This window comes from Narcine bancroftii, chromosome 1 (genome assembly GCF_036971445.1).
Source record: "Narcine bancroftii isolate sNarBan1 chromosome 1, sNarBan1.hap1, whole genome shotgun sequence".
Lineage (NCBI taxonomy): Eukaryota > Metazoa > Chordata > Chondrichthyes > Torpediniformes > Narcinidae > Narcine > Narcine bancroftii.
Genome location: NC_091469.1, coordinates 265,038,998 through 265,060,547, shown reverse-complemented (window position 1 = coordinate 265,060,547; position 21,550 = coordinate 265,038,998). Strand labels below are relative to the sequence as shown.

Genomic DNA, 21,550 nt, shown 5'->3' with positions numbered 1-21,550 from the left:
TATAGTAATACATAAAGAAAAAAAGAAAGACTTCCAGAATTGCACAGAGGAGCATCTTCTAACATACCTGCTTTACCCAAATGTTTTAATACATTCTAGAGGTACAAGAATTTTATAATTTTAAACCTAATAATTGGGTATACAGACACCCAATCTGTTGAAATACAGCATATTTATTTCTGCATTCCATTGTGCCATACAGAAATGCAATACATTTTCTTGCCACTGCTAATGCAATTTTAACCAATTCTAATTGGTATATTGATAATTTTAATTTGGGTCTCGTACCTTCAACATTTCCTAATAAAAAATAAATCTGGATTTTGCAGAAATGTTACCATTCATTTTTGATTCCCAACCCTGAATCTATTCTTAGGTTGATCAAATTGCTGGAAGATTTGGAGAATTGTTTTTTTTTGTTGCTGATACATACCTCTGTACCATTTTCAACATTCTTCATCTCCTCAGGTGTTCTTACTGGCAGGAAGAAAGAGGAAGAAGAGCAAGACATCAAATTACCTCATCTCTATAGACCCCACTGACCTATCACGTGGTGGAGAGAGCTTTATTGGCAAGCTCAGGTAACCAATGGTCATGATTAGCTGCCTGTTGGTGAATTCTGTTGCGAGGTCTAAAAGAGCTGAAAGAAAATATTTCATTTTAAACAAAATTTCCTGCTAACAAGGTCCAAAAGACTTCTAATAATTTGGACCATTATTAAATGGTGCCATAACTCAAATACCGTAGTAAGGTATAGGTGACATCTTCATCAAGAAAACTTCTTCTGTGAAAGGCCAATAGAAGGAGCTGGATGAAAAGAGCTGGCTTTAAACAGGCTTTATTTTGGCTAAACAGTAGGTGATCATGGTGGTATTTTAACCTCTTGCACCTGGCATCTATGCTTCATCGAACCTTCCTGAGTTCATTGCCAAAACCACTGTACTCTCCAGGTGGATCAAACCACTTCTCGTGCTTCACCCAATAAAGATGGCACTAAGATGGGAGGCATTGTGGACAGCGAGGAAGGTTTTAAAAGTTTTCAGAGGGATCTGGACCATCTGGAAAAATAGGGTGAAAAATGGCAGATGCAATTTAATGCAGACAAGTGTGAGGTATTTCATTTTGGAAGGACAAACCAAGAAGGGACACACACACAGTAAATGGTAGGGCATGGAGCAATAAGGTAGACTAAAGGGATCTGGAAATACAGATACATAATTCCCTGAAAGTGGTGTCAGAAGTGAATAGGATTGTAAGAAGAGCTTTTGGCATATTGGCCTTCATAAATCAAAGTATTGACTATAAGAGTTGGGATGTTATGGTAAATTTGTATAAGACTTTGGTGAGGCCAAATTTGGAGTATTGTGTGCAGTTTTGATCACCTAACTGCAGGAAAGATATCAGGAAGATAGAAAGAGTACAGAGAAGGTTTACTAGGATGTTGCTTAGACTTCAGGAACTGAGTTATAGGGAAAGGATAAGCAGATTAGGACTTTATTCCCTGGAGCATAGAAAAATGAGGGAGATTTGATATAAGTATTTAAAATTATGAGGGGGATAGACAGAGTAAATGCAGCCAGGCTATTTTCACTGAGGTTAGGTGAGATAGCCGAGAACATGGGTTAAAAGTTAAAGGGGAAAAGTTGAGGGGGAACTTCTTCACACAGAGCGTGGTGGGAGTGTGGAATGAATTTCCAGATGAAGTGGTGAATGTGGGCTCAATTTTAACATTTAAAAAGAATTTGGACAGGTACATGGATGGAAGAGGTATGGAGGACTATGGACTGGGTGCAAGTCAGTGGAACTAGACAAAATAATAAGGTTTGGCGTGAACTAGAAGGGCTGAAGGTGCCTGTTTCTGTAATGTTCTATGGTTTTAAATACTGGGCATGTAAATGTTTTACTCTGTTAAATCCATGAAATGTTTGTGAAGAATTCGGCATGATTGGACAATGACTGCACAATGCAATATTTAGTCAGAATAACTTCAAATTTGATAATGGTAATAAGACTTTTTGTGATATACATTGCTCAATGTACATAGACTCCAACGTTTTAACTTTCTGCAACCTAACAGGTACATGATTTAAAAGTAAACATTAAATCATGGTGATAGTGCTAGTGATACATCTGGCCACTAGAGGGAGTTGGAGATGAATGCTACATCTCGGGGTTAGATACAAAAATGGCTGCATGGTAAGGTCGTGAGTTATTAATAAAATATTTTAATATAAAAGAACCCAAGTTTCTTGATTATTTAAAAGAAACATCACATAGTACCAGACTGTGTATTAGTCGATATCAGCAGGAAACATGGAGAGTGTGAAGCTTGACATTGTGAATTGGATTGGGAATGCTGTCCATGAGTGGCGGTTGTTTAAACAATGATTCACGCTGTATCTACAAGCCATTGGAGTCTACCAAACCGGATGTATGGAAGATTGCACTGCCTCTTACTGTGGCGGAACCTCAAGCACTGGAGGTTTTCATCACATTTGTTTTGCCAAGGCAAGGTTATCAAGATGTTTGATGAGCACTGCTCACCAAAGAATAATAAAACATTTAAGGTGTATGTGTTTCGTGGATGCAGCTGCAGGCAGAGAGCTTCATACTTTCTTAACAAACTTGAAATAAAATAACATGAAATTTTTGATTGCTGCAAAATTCAATGATCTGTGACCAAATTATGTTCAGAATTATTGATAAAGTGAGAGAGAGGTTTCTACAAGAGACCAAGCTTACCTTGGCTACAGCTGTGAAGATGTGCCATGCCAGGGTATTAGCTCTGCAGATGCAAAAAGGTTCAGTGAAAGTGCAAAAGCCAGTGAAAATGAAGACCGCTGAAGCCACAATGTCTGGATGCACACATAAACAGAGAATAAGACATGGGTATCACCAAAAAAAGATCGAAAGACATTCAATTGTAAATAATGTGGCACTCAACATGCACCAAAACAATGCCCAGCCTATGGAAAACTCTTGTAATAAGTGCAAAGGGCAAAATCATTATGCAAAGCAATATTTTTCCAAAGGGAAACAAAACAGAAGTGAAAGTGTGCACACTATAGAAAAAACTGCCCTCATTGATGCATTCTTCGTGGGCATGGTAGTGCTGGAAGGTTTCAAACCAATAGACACTGAATAGCCAAGCAAGAAGAGAGTTGAGCAGGACAAGTGGACTATGTAATTACATATAAATGAAGCAGATATTCCTTTCAAGCTGGACACAGGGGCAAAGGCCAATTTGATCTATGAGAGCGCCATTAGGGCAATGAAGATAAAGCCACGTTTCCATCCAAATTCTGTTCAACTCAAGGCCTACAATGGGCAGCGCATTGACACAAAAGATACATGTCGACTAAAGGTGAAAGTTAAAGGTAAAGTGCTCAACCTCATGTTTGCAGTAGTCTCAGGTGGACATGAATCACTGTTTGGTGAAAAAGAATGTGAAAACTTGAGCCTCTTCAAGAGGGTGTATCGCATTAACAGCGCCAATTCACAATAGCGTAGAGAAAATACTGGGTCAATTTCTAGACATCTTCAAGTGGTTTGGAGTTCTACCATTCACTATAAGATACAGTTAAAGAAGGACGCACAGCCCCAAAGCAGGTTCCAGTGCCGCTAAAAGACAAGCTCAAGCAGGAACTCGACTGAATGGCGTCACTAATGGTCATAAAGAAAGTGGAGGAGCCCACAGAATTGGTGAATTCAATGGTGTGTGTCAAAAAGAAGAAGTGACCTACACATGTGCACGGACTCAAAGACTTGAATGCCAATATAAAGAGGGAACATTATCAGATTCCAACCAGGGATGAAATTACAAGCCAGTACAAAGTTTTTCACCAAATTAAATGCATCCTAGGGCTTCTAGTAATTAAAACTACATGAAGATAGCACACAATACTCGACTTCAATACACCATTTGGCCGATACTCTTGTTTAAGGATGCCTTTTGGAATTTTCTTAGCTCCTGAACTAATCCACAGAACAATGGAGCACATCATAGAAGGCATAAATGTGGTACACATATATGTGAATGACATAATCCTATGGGGATTCACACAGGAACAACGCAATGAGAGGCTCATCAAAGTGCTACAATGCATCTGGAAGTATGGATTAAAGCTGAACAGAGCAAAATGTCAATTTGGTGTGAAGGAAGTCACCTTTCTGGGAGATAAACTGTCCGAGGCAGGTGTGGAGCCAGACAAGAGCAAGGTGAAAGCAATTTTAGAGATGAGGAAACCCACTGACTAAAAGGGCATATTGAGAGTGCTGGGAATTAACAATTTCATTGGTAAATCCAGTACAAACCTGTCCTCCAAAACAATGTACCTGAGGAAGTTGTTACAGGAAAAACATGAATTCAAGTGGACAGCCAACCACGAAGAAGAATGGGGTCAACTGAAGACCATTCTAACTACAGAACTGGTGTTTTTGACATTCTTTGACCTATCCAGAAGGCCAAAACTGTTTACGGATGCTTCAAAAGATGGAATAGGTGCCTTACTACTTCAGGCTGTGGGAGAAGATTGGTGGACAGTCGCATACACATCGAGGATGATGACCACATCTAAATGTCGATGTACGCAGATAGAGAAAGAGTGTCTAGGTCTGGTCTGTGGACTCGAAATTCCACAGTTCTGTGTATGGTCTACCAACATTCGTGGCAGAGATGGACCACAAGCCATTAATAGCCATAATCAAGAAAAATCTCAGTGAGATGTTGCCGTGAATCCAAAGACTGATGATGAAGCTACAACGTTATGACTTTTAATTAGTGTTCACACCAGAGATATCTATTGTGTTGGCTGATGTGTTGTCCAGGGAAACAACAGAGTTAAGCACACAATGAGAGTTCCACAGAGACAGATGTGAAACTCCACATGATCACTGAATCTCTTTCCGTATTTGACATGAAATTCAAGCAGATCGCAGCTGAAACAGAAATGGACTCAGTTCAACATAAGGTCATTAAGAATCTGAATGAAGGATGGCCTAGAGGTGAATGCCAGCCATTCAATGAGCTCCTATTCAGACAGAGCAGAATTACCAATCCTCAATCACTGTGACGAGAAATGCTGGAAAAAGTTGTACGAGGAGAACCTTGGAATTGAAAAATGCAAGAGGAGGGCTAGAAGTGTTTATTGGCCAGAGATAAATGCTGACATCGACAGGATGGTTTCAAGCTGAGACCTGTCTGAAATATCACGCAAAGCAGCCAAAGGAACCCATGGTCATAACTGATTTACCAACGGAACCATGGCAGAAAATTGGATTGATCTATTCCACCTGGGTGGAAAGAATTACTTGCTGGTTATTGACTATCTATCAAACTATCCTGAGATGGCGCTGCTTCCTAACATGTCTGCTGTTTGTGTGATCCAATATATGAAATCAATCTTTGCAAGATATGGAATTCTTCATATTGTCTACAGTGACAATGGACCTTGCTATAGTTATAGAGAATCCAGGACTTTGCAGAAGAGTATGATTTTCAAAATATGACTTCAAGTCCTCTGCATTTCTACTCAAATGGTAAAGCAGAGAAAGGAATTCACATAGTTAAACAACTGCTCAAGAAAGCAGAAGAGAGTGGCTCAGATCCATTAGCTCTGTTGAGTTACTAAGCTTCACCCACTGAGCTCCTGATTAGATGTAGACTACACACACTTCTCTACTCTGCAGACTCAAACAAGAACAGGGATGTCAAACAGAAACAAAAGCATCTGCAAAGGAGACAAAAGGCAAACTAAAACAAGTCATCAAGAAGCTTAGGACCTCGGGCACAATGTGTCATGGTGAGACTTAGAGATTATAACACCTGGGACAAGAAGGCCACTGTTCTGGAAGAAGTAAATCCAAGATCCTACGCTGTCAGAACAGAGGAGGAATACTGAGGAGGAATTGAAAGAGCTTGCTGAAAATACAAGTGACACTGCGAGAACTGACAAATGCAGAAGATCCAGTCTATACAGCAACAGAGGAAACACCACAGTGCTAGACAGTAGTGAACCAGCAGAGCCCACACAAGCACCTGTGTTAAGAAGATCCACACGCGTTATCAAAGCACTTGACAGGCTGAATCTCTAAAAAAAATAGGACTGAACACTTTAAAAGTTTGTGTTGCTGATATTTGTGTTTGTGTTGGTATTTAACTTTAAATTGAAATGAATACTCTATTCATTTGTAATATTGCTAGATTGAACATCTTAAGGACCACTAGAGGGAGTTTTAGATGAATGCTGCACTTCAGGGTTAGATACAAAAATGGCTGAACCACGAGGTTGTGAGTTGTTAATAAAGTATTGTTAATATAAAAGAACCCAAGTTTCTTTATTATTTAAAAGAAACATCACATTAAATTAAATTGAAAAGAGATAAAAGGATAAATCAAAAAAATAAATATTCACCATTACCATTGTGCAAGAAAAATGTGGTAATACAATAGCTCCATCCTTTTTGAACCCAACATGGAAAACAAAGTCCAAAAATGTTTACAAAAATTAAAAATGCATTACATTCGAAGTTTTTAGAAAGACCGTTTTTAAGGCTGAATTTATTTTATGTGGATTTAGTAGGGGTGTTGCAATGCATCTTACAGCTGCAGTGGAGGGAATTTAAAATAAAGATGGGCTGATTCTTTTTTTTCTACATTAAATTTACCTTCAAGATTTTTTTTCTCTCTCTGCTCTGTTTGCCTCTTATTTACTTATGACTACATACATTTGTATTTGCCTGTGTCCTTCCTCACAGACCTATTGATCTGTGACTTCTCACAATTGAAGCTTTGTTTGGTAATGCCAGGCTTCACAAAATGTATTTACCAATGTTCCTGAAAGGAATGGTACAAGTGCTCATTGACTTTCTGAAGTTACTGTCAGTTATTTAATTAACTCTTTTGAAAAACCCTTTAATATATCATCATGTTGAGGTTAGGTAATATATGATTCCACTTTCATTGCTTTTGCAGTTATTTAATTCTTTAAAGAAGCCCAGGGTGCCATAAAGTTAGGCTTTAAAGCCATTGTTGGGCTGGAGTAGGAGAACATGGTCTGAAGCATTGCTAGCACTGTTGTGCATCTTATGTTTGAGACATGGAGGCTGCTAACGATGAACAAGTCATCTACAGTGTCCACAAATATAGAAGTTCTACATGTGTCACACCCCCCCCCCCCCACACACACATACCCATTGCTATGCTTGATAGTGATATATTAAATTCTGAAATAGTCTCAAGATGGTTTGCATGAGTTTTTTCAGGTTATTTTCTTTTCCATGCTTGGTTGCCAAATACAGTAAAACCCCTATTACCTGGAATTCAAGCAACCAGCAAAAAATTTAAAAAAAAATTGTGGAAAATAAATAGGTTAAAAATATGAATTTAAAATTGGTGTGCCTCGCCATTAGTTCCCCAATCATGCAACACTGAGTCTCAAGCAACCAGGAATTTCATTTATCCAGCACCTACCAATCCCCATAGATGCTGGAAACTGAGGATTTTACTGTATCATCTACCATGAATGTTTTGAAGCTTTTAAGAATGTTCTAAGTCGAGGTTTTATTTTAAGCTGTCACTGATTAGCACCCACTCTGCAAACATTTGACTGCTATGTTCCATGTCTGGATCTAGAGACCATTTTTTGACCATGTTTTCAGTAAAAGAAGGCACCTCTATTTGGCTTTTGTTTTTAAATACCAATATATCTCGTGCAATCACCAAACAAATATGGCCTCAAACCAAAGTGAAGTTATGCCAACGTTTCAGAAGCTTTCTACAGATATATCAATGCTAATATAGGGACAATAGAAGAGAAAGTCAAAGAGTCCTTTCCCATCTTTTGAAGGAAGGCAATGATGTTTATTTCTGGTGTTTCACATCATGCAGAACAAATGATCATTTTGCCTGTCACTGCCATGCAAATGATGCCCTTTCCCAATGGCCCTGCTGATTCCAGCAAGCACAGAATTGAAGCCCTCAACAGGCATGATTTGACCATTGGCAATGGAATATTGGATTTAGAGTTCTTATTTTATACATGGTTGCTTGGAGATAGGCATGCACATGTGCACAGATTCACCATGAACATAGAACATGTGTACATGTGCAGTACAGGCCATTCAGCTCCTCAATGTAACGTTGACCAATATATTGCTTTTTAAAAAATGTATTAAACCATCCCTACCCCATAACCCTCTTTTTCTTTCATTCATGTGTCTGTCTAAGAAGCTCTTAAAAGCCCCTAGTGTTTCAGCTTCCACCACCGTCACTGGCAAGGCATTTCAGGTACCCACGACTCTCCGTGTAAAAATAAATAAATAGGTCATCCCTAATGTCTCCCCTAAACTTCCCTCCCTTCACTTTGCACATATGTCCTCTGAAGTTTGCTATTCCTGCCCTGGGAAACAGGTGCTGACTGTCCATTCTATCTATGCCTCTCATAATCTTATAGACCTTTATCGTCTCCTCTCATCCTTCTATGCTCCAAATTGAAAAGTCCCATCTCTGCTAAATTTGCCTCATAAAGACATTTCCCAGTCCAGGCAACATGCAGGTAAATCTCCTCTGCACCCCCTCCGTATCTTCCACATCCTTCCTATAATGAGGTGACCAGAAATGAACACAATACTCTTTAGTATACTCCAAAGATTTTTGGAGTTGTAACATGACTTTTCTACTCCTGAATTCAATCCCCCATTAATGAATCCCAGCAACCCATAGGCCTTCTTAACTATTCTATCAGCCTGCGTGGCACCCTTGAGGGGTGTATGGATTTGCATCCCAAGATCCCTCTGTTCATCCGCACTCTTAAATAACTGACCATTAATCCTGTACTCAGCCTTCTGGTTTGTCCTTCCAAAATGCATCATCTGGATTGAACTCTATCTGCCACTTTTCTGCCCAACTCTGCATCCTGTCTATATTCTCTTGTAACCTTCGACAACCTTCTGCTCCATCTGCAACTCCTCCAACCTTTGTGTCGTCTGCAAACTCACTGACCTATCCTTCCACCTCTTCATCCAAGTTATTTATAAAAATCACAAAGAGTAGGATCCCAGAACATATCCCTGCGGTACTCCACTAGTCACTAACCTCCAGGCAAAATACTTTCCATCCACTCTCTGCTTTCTTCTTACAAGCCAATTATTTATCCATCAGCCAATTTTCCATTGATCTCATAGCTCATGACTTTCTGAAAAAGTCTCTTGTGTCCTTGTCAAATGCTTTGCTAAAATCCATGTAGACCACATCTTCTGACCTACCCTCACCAATTTCTTTTGTTACCTCCTCAAAAAATTCATTTAGACTTGTGAGGAACAACCTTATCTTCACAAATCCATGTTGTTTATTCTTGAGTAGACTGTACTTCTCCAATTGCTCATAGATCCTATCCTTAAGAATCCCTTCACTAGTTTGCACACCACTGATGTAAGACTCACCAGTCTATAATTCCCAGGATTCTCCCTGTTACATTTTTTAAGCAGGGGACTGCATTTGCCATTCTCCAATCGTCCAGCACCTCCCCTGTGGCCAAAGAGGATTCAAAGATCATAGCTACTGCCCCAGCTATCTCTTCTCTTACTTCCCACAGCAGCTTGGGGTATTTCACATCTGGCCCCAGGGACATCAATCCTGATGTTTTTAAGAAGATCAAACACTTCTGCTTTTTTTAATCTCCATGTTGTCCAGCACACAGTTCTGTTCAGTTTCGACCTTGCAATGATCAAGGTCCTTTTCTCTGTGAATACAGAGGACCTCACCAACCTTCTCCGCCTCCAGATACATGTTGCCTCATTTATTCTTTTGTGGCCCCACCTTAATGCTCGTCTTCCTTCTTCATATACGCATAGAACACCTTGGGGTTCTCCCTAATTCGACATGCCAAGGCTTTCTCATGCCCCCTTCGAGCTTTCCTTGTCCTTTCTTAAGCTCTTTCCTGGCTACCATATTCTTCTTGTGAGCCCTTTTTGTTTTCTGCTTCCTATATCTAATATGCTTCCTTCTTCCTCACGACGTTGCCTGAACTGTTACATCAAGCACAGTTCTACCATCTTTTATTGACCCAGTGGGACCAACCTGTCTTGCACTCTGCTCAAATGAACCCTAAACTTCCTCCACATTAGTTCTGTACTTTCACCCTTGAACATCTGTTTCCTATTTACTCTCGCTAGTTCCTACCTTATCCCGTCGTAATTAGCCCTTCCCTAATTAAACACTTTACCATTTTGTCTGCTTTTATAACTATGTTAAAGGTCAGGGAGTGGTGGACAGAAAATTTGGAATGCATGATCAAGCTTTTCAACAGTTTGTCCAGATACACAATGTAATTTGGAAAACTGCTGATTGTTTACTTGTCACACAAATCTCAACTATTATGAAATTTGGTGTCTCCTCATAACTCCTACTCTCTATGCCCACATGCTTCAATTCACCACATCTATTTATTCCCAACAGGACTTGATGAAATATTAATTCAACATACAGAAAAACCCCTAGTATCCAGCACCTATGGGGATTGGTAGATGCCGGATAAGTGTATTTTGTATTTTCCGGTTGCTTGAGATTGCGTCGTTGCATGATCGGCGAACTAACGGTGAGGCGTGCCAATTTTAAATTTGCATATTTTTTACCTATTTATTTTATTTTTTTTGCCAGTTGCTTGAGGCTGCTGGTTGCTTGAATTCCAGATGTTTTACTGTATTAACATTGTTTCTTCTTCCCCTGGTGTTGAGGTTACAAAACTGTCTAACGGTAGTTGTCCCATGAAACTCTGTGTTTAAAGCAACCTGTTTAAGGACTGTTTTAGAAAACTAGATTGGAATAATTTTTCATGTATTTATTCCAGCTATAATTTTTTTAGAGCCTTACAATATTCCTTGTGTTTTTGCAAAAACTCCAATGCATTAATTTGTAATTGAATGATAAGGTATGAATAATGTAGGTGAAAATTCCATACCCACCCCCACTACTACACGATCCGGGTTGTGATTTAAAACTGACTTGGAAGTGTTCCCCAGTTGACTATGAAGTAAATGAGCATTCTTCTAATGGGCAGTTCCTACATGGGCATAATGTTAGTGGCCATAAAATCTACATTGCGGGGAATAAAATATAGTGAATTTGCATGGTAATGCAGTATATTTATTAAGCACATTATAATTAATTTGTATTGCAGATCAAATCTCATGGGCACTAAGTTTACAGTGTATGATAATGGAGTGAATCCAGAAAAGGGAACTTCAAGCTTAGATGCATGCAATCTGCGTCAAGAGCTTGCTGCCATATGCTATGTGAGTACTTTGTTGGAATAGGTTTTTATAGTTATGATAAGTTTGCAGCCAAATTTCTATCCTCTGGTCAAAAAGAATAATTCTTGAAAACATTATTCCTCTGACTTAAATGTGGATGCAGCGAAGCAATAAATTTACACTTCATGGACTGAAACACTTTAAGTTACAGAATTAACTTTTGATTTAGCCACCTATTTCATCACCTCAATGATATAAGCACAGAAAAAGTTTGATTTGGGTGACCACTGGAAGACAAGCTTCTCAATCTTCAGGAGAAAACATACTGTTGGGAATAAAGTTAAAATCACCTTGGCTTTGCTTGGTGTTGTTTCACAGCACAAGACATGGAAGGAGGTTCTTTCTACTCAGATCAAAGAGTGTGAAATACAATGTAATCATGTTCTCAGTTTGAGGTGACTTGCACTTTTGTCTAGGGAACACAATCTTGACATTGGTGCAAAAATGGGGGACCTGGGAACCAGATTATAGCATGAGATACCAAATGCAATTTGATGTGATTACATCAGGCATAGCAAGAAATACAAAAATATAGTCAAATTTCACATTTCCCCAAAAGTATTAATGCAGCTAAAACCTGAATTAAAGGAAAGCCTAGTGTCATTTTATACATTTTAAACACAGACTTTAAGTGAAAGAGTGAAGGAATAATGACAGTTTTATTGTATGGACCAAGGTGAGAACTCTTCTTGCAGTTTTAGGTTTGTCATTCTGAGCAGGACATAAATCTTTCTCCACACCCCCACCCCCCTCCCCCCCCACCCCCCCTCCCCCCCCCCCCCGGCCTGATCTACATTTGCCTGTCTTCATGGGAGAAACTTTGAGATGGTGGATGGATTCAGATGCACCAGGTTAGGATAAAAGGAGATTTAATTAAGGAGGGGCTCTTAAAGTGGCAATATTCAATGCAAACTGCTGATCTCCAGTGGAAAGGCTGAATCAGAAGCAGGAGCAGGCACTATATGTGTGTATACAGGTTAATGAAGCTGACAGTTGGGGAGGGAGGACACTGAAATAGTTGGGGCACCTACCCAGAAGGCAGGTGATAATCAAGACACTCTAAATGCTGGTAAATCTAAAGCAAGAACAGAAAATCCTGGGGATCCTCTGAAGATCAGGCAGTATTAATGGAGAGATAAATATTGTTTCTGTTCAATGAGATTTAATTGGAGGAAAGAGCTTACCTGGAACATGAGGAAACAGTCAATCGACTGGAGATCCCATGGTGATGTCACCACCAGTGAGGACCGTCCATTACAATCAAACAGCTGAAGACAGTGTATTACAGGCAGACAGATTTCTTCCTCTTGTTAAGATTCTCTATTACATTCTAGGTTTCTTCAACATGTGTGTTCTCCTGTCTTATATGGTCAAATGTGTGTTGCATTCCATTTGATGTCACTGTTGATCATGCATCAGCAGCTGTCTTCATGTTTTTACCCTTTCTTCCTCTGCCTTTTTTTTAATCCTTTGTCTCCCATTTCCATCCCTCCCCTCCCCCCAGCTGGCTCCATCTGTCCATCATCATTCATACCCTCCTTAGTCTACCTATTGCTTATTACTCCTGTCTCACCCTTCCACTCTGCAACACTGAACTGGGAACCCCAATGAAGTACAACAGTGTTGATTGTATACTCCAATCATTTTTCAGTTTCAAATCTATTGCTACTTGATTGAATTTCATGGATGACTTATTTTCATATGGAGAATAAGGATTGTAAATTTAAGATAGTCACTAAGAAAGAGAGAAGACAGATTAAGAGTAATCTTCTTGGCAGAAACTATTTGGACCATGAAATAGTTTGCACAGAATTAATAGAGTGACCAGCAGAATTTTCAAAGAAAAATGTATTTCAAGCTGATATTGAGGGATATTATGACAAGACAGGGAAACATTTGATCTTTGTTGCTTTCGTTTTAAACATTTTGCTTCCAGAAGCTAAGCATAGATAATTGAACATTGAAAACTCACACATATTTAGCATTTAACAGTAATTGTACAATGAGAGTTTATTTCTTTTTATATTGATGTGGAGGTAGATACATTCTGAATGTGACATGAATAAGATAGTTTGCTTGCATGCATCTATTGTATCGAATCTATGGGGATGTAAATGAAACTACAAGGGAGACAAGGAGTAGAGTGAGGAAGGTGACAGTGGTATTGAGCATGAGATTGGATCACCCCTGATTTCTGCTGGATGGCAGAGCAGATTCAAAGTGGCCACTGACCTACTCCTGCTTCTGTATTTTATTGAGCTTCATGTGTTCTACTGCAAGTGTCAGAATTTCGCACCTTAATAGGTTTTCCAACATCTGTGCCAGTGACCTGGGTTTGAATCCAGTGCTGTCTGCATGGAGTTGGTATGTTCTCTCTGCGTCTGCATGTTTTTCCCTTGAGTGCTCCAGTTTCCAACCACCTTTCAAAAATGTACAGGGGTTGTAGGTTGATTGGGTGGCATTAGCTCATGGGCCAGAAGAGCCTGTTACCATGCTGAATGTCCAAATTAAAATTAAAATCTGCCTCTCTACTCTGTTAAAACATTCTTTCCCCATCCACACCAAGGCAGAAATCAGAAGCTTTCCACTAACAATTCAGCAATTTGAATTTGGTTCCATAGATTTATGACAAAGACTATTGCAGATGTTCAAATTTTAAATATTGATTTGATCTTCTACAACTGCTACCATTGTCACCATGACTGCTGAGGTCATTTCCCAGGGAAGATGATAGTGGTTTAACTGAATTAAATATCTAAAAATCTTGAATTTAATAGGCAATTTAATTTGATAACTTGCGATGCATGACCATAGAACAGCTAGCATAATTAGCAATGATATTTCATTCAATTGCATAATAATGTTTATGCGGATACAATTCCTACAACTTGAGCACCAAAAAGAGACCTGAACAATAGACAAGCCAGTTTTGTGAGGAGCTTCTATGAACTTTGGAGACACAGAGACTGGGACAAAAAAAATCAAACTGCTTGAGGAACTCAGCTGGTCAAGCAGCATCTGTCGTGATGGGGGACTGGTGGGGGTGGGAATTGTCAATGTTTTGAAACTCTGCTTCAGCACTGAGAGAGAAGATGGATTATCTTGAGAGGAGAGTGGAAGGCTGAAACAAGAACTAGTAAGTGATAGGTGGACTAAGGAGGGGTGAATGATGACGGACAGATGGAGCCATTTTGGGGAGGGGGAAGGGATGGAAATGGGAAACAAAGGCAAATAGGTGATGGGTGGAAGGAGGAAAAGGAGAGAGAAAAAATGAAAAGAAAATGAATACACAAGAGGGAAGGGTTACATGAAATTGGACATTTCATTCTGTCAGTGGAGATGACTGAGGATGGGCAAGTGTGCCCATGTTCAATGCTGCCCTCCTTTAGACAAAGTGTAGACTGGGTGACCAATTTAGAGAGCACCTGTGATCTGTCCACAATGGTAATCCTGTAAGCTTTCAGTTACATGTGACTCCTTCCCCCATTCGCACCTTAATCCATTCTATCCATCCTTCACCTTCTTCACTACCAGAGTGAAGCCCAATGCAAACCTCACATTGATTCTCCATTTACCTGTAAATGGTTGTTCAAATTTAAATGACTTTGGTAATACGCAAATGAAACTTTCTATTCTTCTATTTAGGAAACAAATGTTTTGGGTTTCAAGGGACCCCGGAAGATGAGTGTCATCATCCCAGGCATGAATATGGATCATGAAAGGGTGTCCATTAGACCTCGGAATGTAAGTTGCAAGACCTCAATAGGCATTATTTTATAATCAACGAGAGATGCCTACTTCCATAAAATGAAAGTCTATGAACAATGCAGAAGTTACAATAGATACAAAGCTAGAAATGTGGCTTGTGTACCAGAGTAAATAATAAATGTATCCACATCAGAACTAGGTTTTTCTGAGACTGAAGCCAGACCAAGGTCTGAACAAGCTTGGGGGAGGATGGTTTGCTAGCCAAGATTTTCTTGTTAGGAGCTGTGAGAGATTTTAACTATTATCAGAAAGAGCATGAGAACAAGAGACAGAGGCAAGTAGTTAAATAGGCGTATTTTAAAAGCATTATCGTTTGGTTTGCATCAGAGAATTATGCAGATGATTCAGACTCTGAGCTGTCCAGTCTAAAACTGCATCAACAGTAACTGTGTAAGTTTTCACACTGGTGGGTAGGCTGACTGAACAGATATGGAAGAAAGAGGGAGTGATAAAGATTCTCAATGGGGGAGCACGGGGGGGAAGAAGGCTTTAGATTTAGGATAGATTAAAGAATCCTTCATCAAAAGTCACCATGAGGCAGAAGTGAGGGCTTCATATTAAAAATAAAGGTTAAGTTTGGATCAAGGATCTGGAAGGGAATGAGATATAAAAGATTACAGAACAGAGTTTGTTGTCATCGCTTAAGTACAATGTACGAATGCACTAAATTCCTTCAGGCAAAAAAAAGCTCAAATAAACAATAAGTTCAATCTCCACATGAGGGAAACAAAAGATAATAAATATAAAATGATAGATAAAAATTCACCGATGCATTTCATGCAAACAAACACAAAGGTGGTGTTACAATTGTAAGGTTTCACTGTTCTATTCCTTTCTCGGAATTCCTGTCTCTGCCGCAGCTGCTCCGAGGAAAAGGTCTTCCATGGGCGATTATTCATATGTCTTACTTCTTCAGAAATAGTGCCTTCTCCTCCACCATCATCAATTCAGCCCACATTGGCATATCCTCCATTGCCCTGGCCTCCTCTGCCCCATATGTTACATGGGCAGGATTCCCCTTGCCCTCACCTACCACCTCACCAGCTTTCACATCCAACATATCATCCTCCACAATTACTCCCACCTACAATGTGATCCCACCATCAGACCCATCTTCCCTTTCCTATTCTTTCCACTTTCCGCAGAGACTGCTCCCTCTTTGCCTCCCTTGTCCATTTATCCCCTTCCAACAATCACCCCCTTGGTAACTACCCCCGTGACCACATGAAATGCTACACCTCATCCCTCACCACCATTCAGGGCCCCAAACAGTCCTTCCAAATGAAGCAACACTTGTGAATCTGCTCTCAATGTGGTTTATATCAGTCTCTGTATATTGTAGAGTCTGGATGCAGACTGGGAGATCACTTCTGTCTGCTGCAATAGCAGGGATCTCCCAGAGGCATCCCATTTCAATTCCCTGCCCCTTTCCCATGCAGACATATTTACCCATGGACTCGTGTACTGCCAAACTGAGACCACCCACAAACTGGAGGATCAATACCTCAAATTCCATCTAGGTACCCTCCATCCAGATGGCATTAACATGACTTTTCCTGTTTCCCTTAAGCCCCACCCCCACCTTTCTGTCTCTCTTTCCCTGTGTCTCCTTTTCTCCAGCTCCCCAACCCTTGTCTCTCTCTTTCTTTCCTCATCCCTCTGTCTCCTCTCCTCCAGCTCTGCCTTCACAGAACTAACCTCCTCCCCTGGTCAATTGTCAGCTTTTCATTCCTGCCCTCGAATCTATGTCCACTTATGGCCTCCTGGCTGTTGGTCTGTGCCTCCTTCCCTCCTCCCACCAACTTTTTTATTTAGGCACTTGCCTGCTCGTTGCTCAAACCTTGATGAAGAACTTCGACCTGAAACTTTGGTTACATATCTTTGCCTCCAATTGAAGCTGCAGGACCTGTTGAGTTTCTGAAGCACTTTTGTGTATTTACTACAATCATACTGTCTGCAGACCTTCTTGTTCACACCGGTGTGAATATTATCAAGAAGTGCTAGTTTTAAATTCTGAAGTAGTGTTCTCTTTTGGGAGGCTCAAGAGCTTGATAACTGTTGGTAAAAAATGTTTTGAACTGAGTGGTGCCAGACTTCTGACTTGTAACAAAGAGAGGAGACCAAAACCAGGGTAATGGGGATTGTTTCTGATGCTGAATGTGGTCACGTAAGGACTGCATGTACAGCAAATAGCCTCCTCCTGTGTTGCAGTTTTGCTGAAAAACATGCCATTATTGATCCTGATCAGGAGCGGAGCAGAAAAGATGCTTCTGAACTGGCTTCAGAGGAGATATGAGAACCGCCTCAAACGGCTACTTCTTTTCTCAGTTCGTTCTGTGCAGGCAGTTTTGACGTGCAAAATTTAAGAACAGAGTGATCTTGACGGAAGGTCCCGTCTAAGTGTTCCCACCAGCACTCAAAAAAACTGAGATTAAATCGGAGTCCAAGGAGATAAGGCAAGAGTTCAGACCTTTTAATGTGCATAAATTGGACCACCTGACTGTAAATGTGCAGGAAATCCGCTGCAACATTATGTACCTCGAGAAAAACCTGCAGAGTTGATATCCGCTAATGTTGTCTGTGCATAATTTTTATAAATAGTTGTCCTTTCTACAATTGTTTTAGCAACTCCGAAACCTCCTGATTATGTGAAATATTTTTATTAAGGGAGTCATAATGGCATTTGATGTCAGCTGGGAGATGTAATTATTCTTGTAACGAGGTCCAGGTAAAAAATAACACATGCAGCCAAACTGCATTTTCTCCTAGGAGGCACTGAGCTGTTGCTCTTTACAGTCACTTTTTATGAGCAAGCTGTTGCTATTAGTGTTAGAAGAGAAGTAAAATGCCACAGATAAAGAGAAATTCTTTGCTAACTGTGAACCTTTTTTATTCAGCCAGAGGGAAACATTTTTTTAAATTAGCATATCAGGATAAATGGTGACTCAGTGAATTGATTGCTTTAATCCTGCCGACTAAACCGTCTCTTGGATGTGCCACTGTTCTGTTTATTCACATGAAGATTTCATCCACGGGAAACAAATTTTTCTTTTGCTTATTATTATCAGCTAATTGTTTTTTTTTTGTTACTGGAGAAGATGGCCACTGGGTAACGAGATCAGGCCAATCTCTACATTTTTCTGAGTCGAGCCGACAGCCTGTGTTCTCCATCTTCCCAAGTTTATTTAATTGAATAGCATCAACCGAAATGAACTGAGAGTAAAGCAGCAAGACCTTGGGTGGCACATGTCCTCAAGCAACACATGCAATGATGTAGCTGGGCCAGAGTGAACCTTGTTCACAGAAAACCTCCGGAAGCCTTTGATTGGCAACATGGAAATATCTGTGCTGTTCATTACACTCATTCTGTTAATCTGTTTTATTAATTCTCCCCACATTCTTATTAACCTCCTCCAGATTATACACACTTGGGCCAATTAACCTACAAACCTGCAGGTCTTTAGGATGTGGGAGGAAACCAGAGAAAACCCACTAGTTCTCAGGGAATACTTGCAAACCCTGGAAGATGGCATCCAAAGTCACGAATGAACTGGGCCTCTGGCACTGTGAAGCAGCAGCTCAACTTGCTGCACCACCGACAAATTATTAATGTTATCAAATCTTTTCAGTAAGTAAGATCTTGCAGGCCTGCTCCCCTTCCGGTCTCATGGCCTGGATGCAGAGGGCCTCCTTGCTGACCTGAAGCATCTTAAATCACTAATGTGGGCGTGAGTAATAACAGGATCTCCAACTGAGGAAGTCCCTATCACCCCAAAAGCTTTGGCAGCTGGGAAAGGCTCATTCCAGCTGGCATGCACCATTATTTAAAGACTATTAAAAAGCACGCGCAGGGCATGATTAGCATACTGTTACAATGCCAATGACCCAGGTTCGAATCCAGCACTTTCTGTAAGGAGAATATACATGGTTTCTTGTGTCTGCATGGGTTTCCTCTGAGTGCTCTGGATTCCTCCCACGTTTCAAAACATACAGAGATCGTCAGATAATTGGGGTATTTGGGCAGCATGAGCTCGTGAGCTGGAAGGGCCTGTTCCTGTGCTGTTTTTAAAAAAAGAATAAAAAGGTTAAGTATTTTTTTTGAAAGGAATTTAACTTCCTCTTTGCCTCCTAAACCACAGCACTACAATTCCCAAAGAAATCATTGCAATCATGAGACCTAGTGCAGACATTGCATACAAAGAGGAATCTCGAAAAATTGACGTCTGTTGACGGACCAAACCGAAAGATAAATTTCTCAACAAATCCAGGATTCCTGCGTATCATTGAGCAAACAGTACATGGAAATCCTGATTACAATTCGATAAACTGCGAAAGCCAAACAATTCCTGTTCAAATAAATGAGCTTTTGGATTCGCCTTTGAAATCTCAGTAAAACCACTGTTCTGCCATTTGAATCTGGTTGCAGAGCAGGTCCAAGCAATTGCTGGCAGAACTTAGCCAGTACCATGAGGCATGCACTTTAACGTGAGCAATGCTGGCAATTCTGCACACCAAAACCCGTCCCAAATCTAATGATGCCTCTCAAGTTTTAAAACAGTCATTTAAAAAAAAAATGATGGCTCAATTAGAAGCTGCTAATTTGTAAATCTTAATGACTCATGAAAATATATTTGCCAGATATTTTATCAAATTCTTTTGTAAGCCGGCTATTAGACTTTCTAATGTTAAATGTATGTTCCAATGTTGATTACTACAAAGATATTGATCATTATTCACAAATCTATTTAATTGAAACAAGTTTTAATGAAGAAAGCACCATAGTACATTTCCTATGATTAAAATATTAATGTTTATCTATTTATAACAATATTCAGTTCACCGTCTACATCATTTTCATTTATTTCCCCATTAGCATCTGGTGCCAGCTACAGGGGGAGGTGGGCGAGCACTCAATTAGATTTGTACTACTTCGGATGAAATATTGTATATATTAAAAAAAAATCTCCTCAGAGGAGTTCTTTGGAAATCATGGATGCCAAAGATAAGGTTTCTTCACCATCCATGTAAGTTTGTTCGCTCATCAACTTTATTTCAGGTTCTCCGACCAACCTTCACTGTCGAGCATAACCACCTAATGGCACATTCTCTTTTTGATGAAGGAACACGAAACCTTGTTGGCACGCTGGCAGAACAAAAACACCGAGAGCGTAATTGAGCTACACAACAAGACCCCAGTCTGGAATGATGACACACAATCCTATGTTCTTAATTTTCATGGTCGAGTTACACAGGCTTCTGTGAAGAATTTCCAAATCATTCATGATAATGACCGTAAGTAAAACGTTTAAGAGATAATTACAATACATGGTTATTTGAGTGCCATACCAGATGGGCCCTGTGGACCTGTACTAGATTTGAAGTATTAAACATTGCATTAGTCTGGAAAAGGCATCTTTTTTTTTACACAGTGACCATTTGCATTCACTCCAGCAAGTCGTTCCTTTCTTTCACGTTCACAATTTTCTGTGTCTCCACCCTAAGCATTGACTCTATTAGCATGACTGACTTGTGCAAAAGTACCAGATAATGAGGAGTGCGCACATCCAATTGTGGATGGATCGTTTGGAGGAAGTATGACTGAACCTTAAAAGATATGATACAGAAGAGATCCAAAATTCTTGCTGTTTCTGATGTTTATCTATTTATAGAAAATTGGATTGTAGCACACACTTGCTATTGTTTTGACAAGAAGCTCAGGCCCGAAACATCAGTAACGCATCTTTACCTCGCATGGACACTCTGAGACCTACTGAGTTCCTCCAGTAATTCTGTGTTTTTACTATAGTATTGATAAAAATTGATCGGAATGATCCTGGGCTCAGAAAACTTTGATTTTTATTCTAGAGTTTATGGTATGCGTGGAACTCGTTGAGGTGTGGGCGAAGGGGGACAAAGGAGAGGCCTCTGCTGAGGAACACTCAAAGATTTCTGAGATTTTAGGAGAATTGTTTATTACCTAGATGAGAGCTTTCTCACAGGAAATCTTGATCATCTCTCCTGACCTTGCCAATGATAAATGGAAGCTGTTTAGATGCAAACCCCTTGTGGATATGAAGGGACTTGCTCTGATACCATGAACTTGAGCAGAATATATAATTTCATATGGCCAAATCAATTTACAGAGTAAAACGAATAGATGCTTCCATCATTTGCTGCTATTACGTGTACTCAATTCCCAGCATTGATGAGAATAAAGCCAATCAAATCGACATATTTACATTTGTAGCACCTTCAGGACATCTCGCCATGTTTCTTGGTCAAGGAATAGCTAACAAAGGGAGGAAGATGTTGGATACATGAACAAAATTCACACAGCAAAATCCTCTTCTGAGGTGGTGATCGTCCACCTCTACTTCGTAGGGAAGAGGAACTTCTCTGCATCCATCTTGTCAAACTTTTTTTTTCCAATAAGAGCACCTTTCATTCTTCTAGACTTCAGGTAGTAAAAGGG

At 39.9% G+C, this 21,550-nt stretch overlaps 1 protein-coding gene across 1 annotated transcript in view; it reads left to right on the top strand.

Annotated features, from left to right (window-relative positions):
- The window catches only part of tub (TUB bipartite transcription factor), a 68,342-nt gene that overhangs the window by 40,256 nt on the left and 6,536 nt on the right, over positions 1 to 21,550 (top strand). Inside the window, exons 5-8 of the mRNA XM_069913643.1 lie at positions 469 to 581; positions 11,178 to 11,292; positions 14,956 to 15,054; positions 20,199 to 20,370. Coding sequence (XP_069769744.1) covers positions 469 to 581; positions 11,178 to 11,292; positions 14,956 to 15,054; positions 20,199 to 20,370 — 499 coding nt within the window. The remainder of the gene's footprint in view (positions 1 to 468; positions 582 to 11,177; positions 11,293 to 14,955; positions 15,055 to 20,198; positions 20,371 to 21,550) is intronic.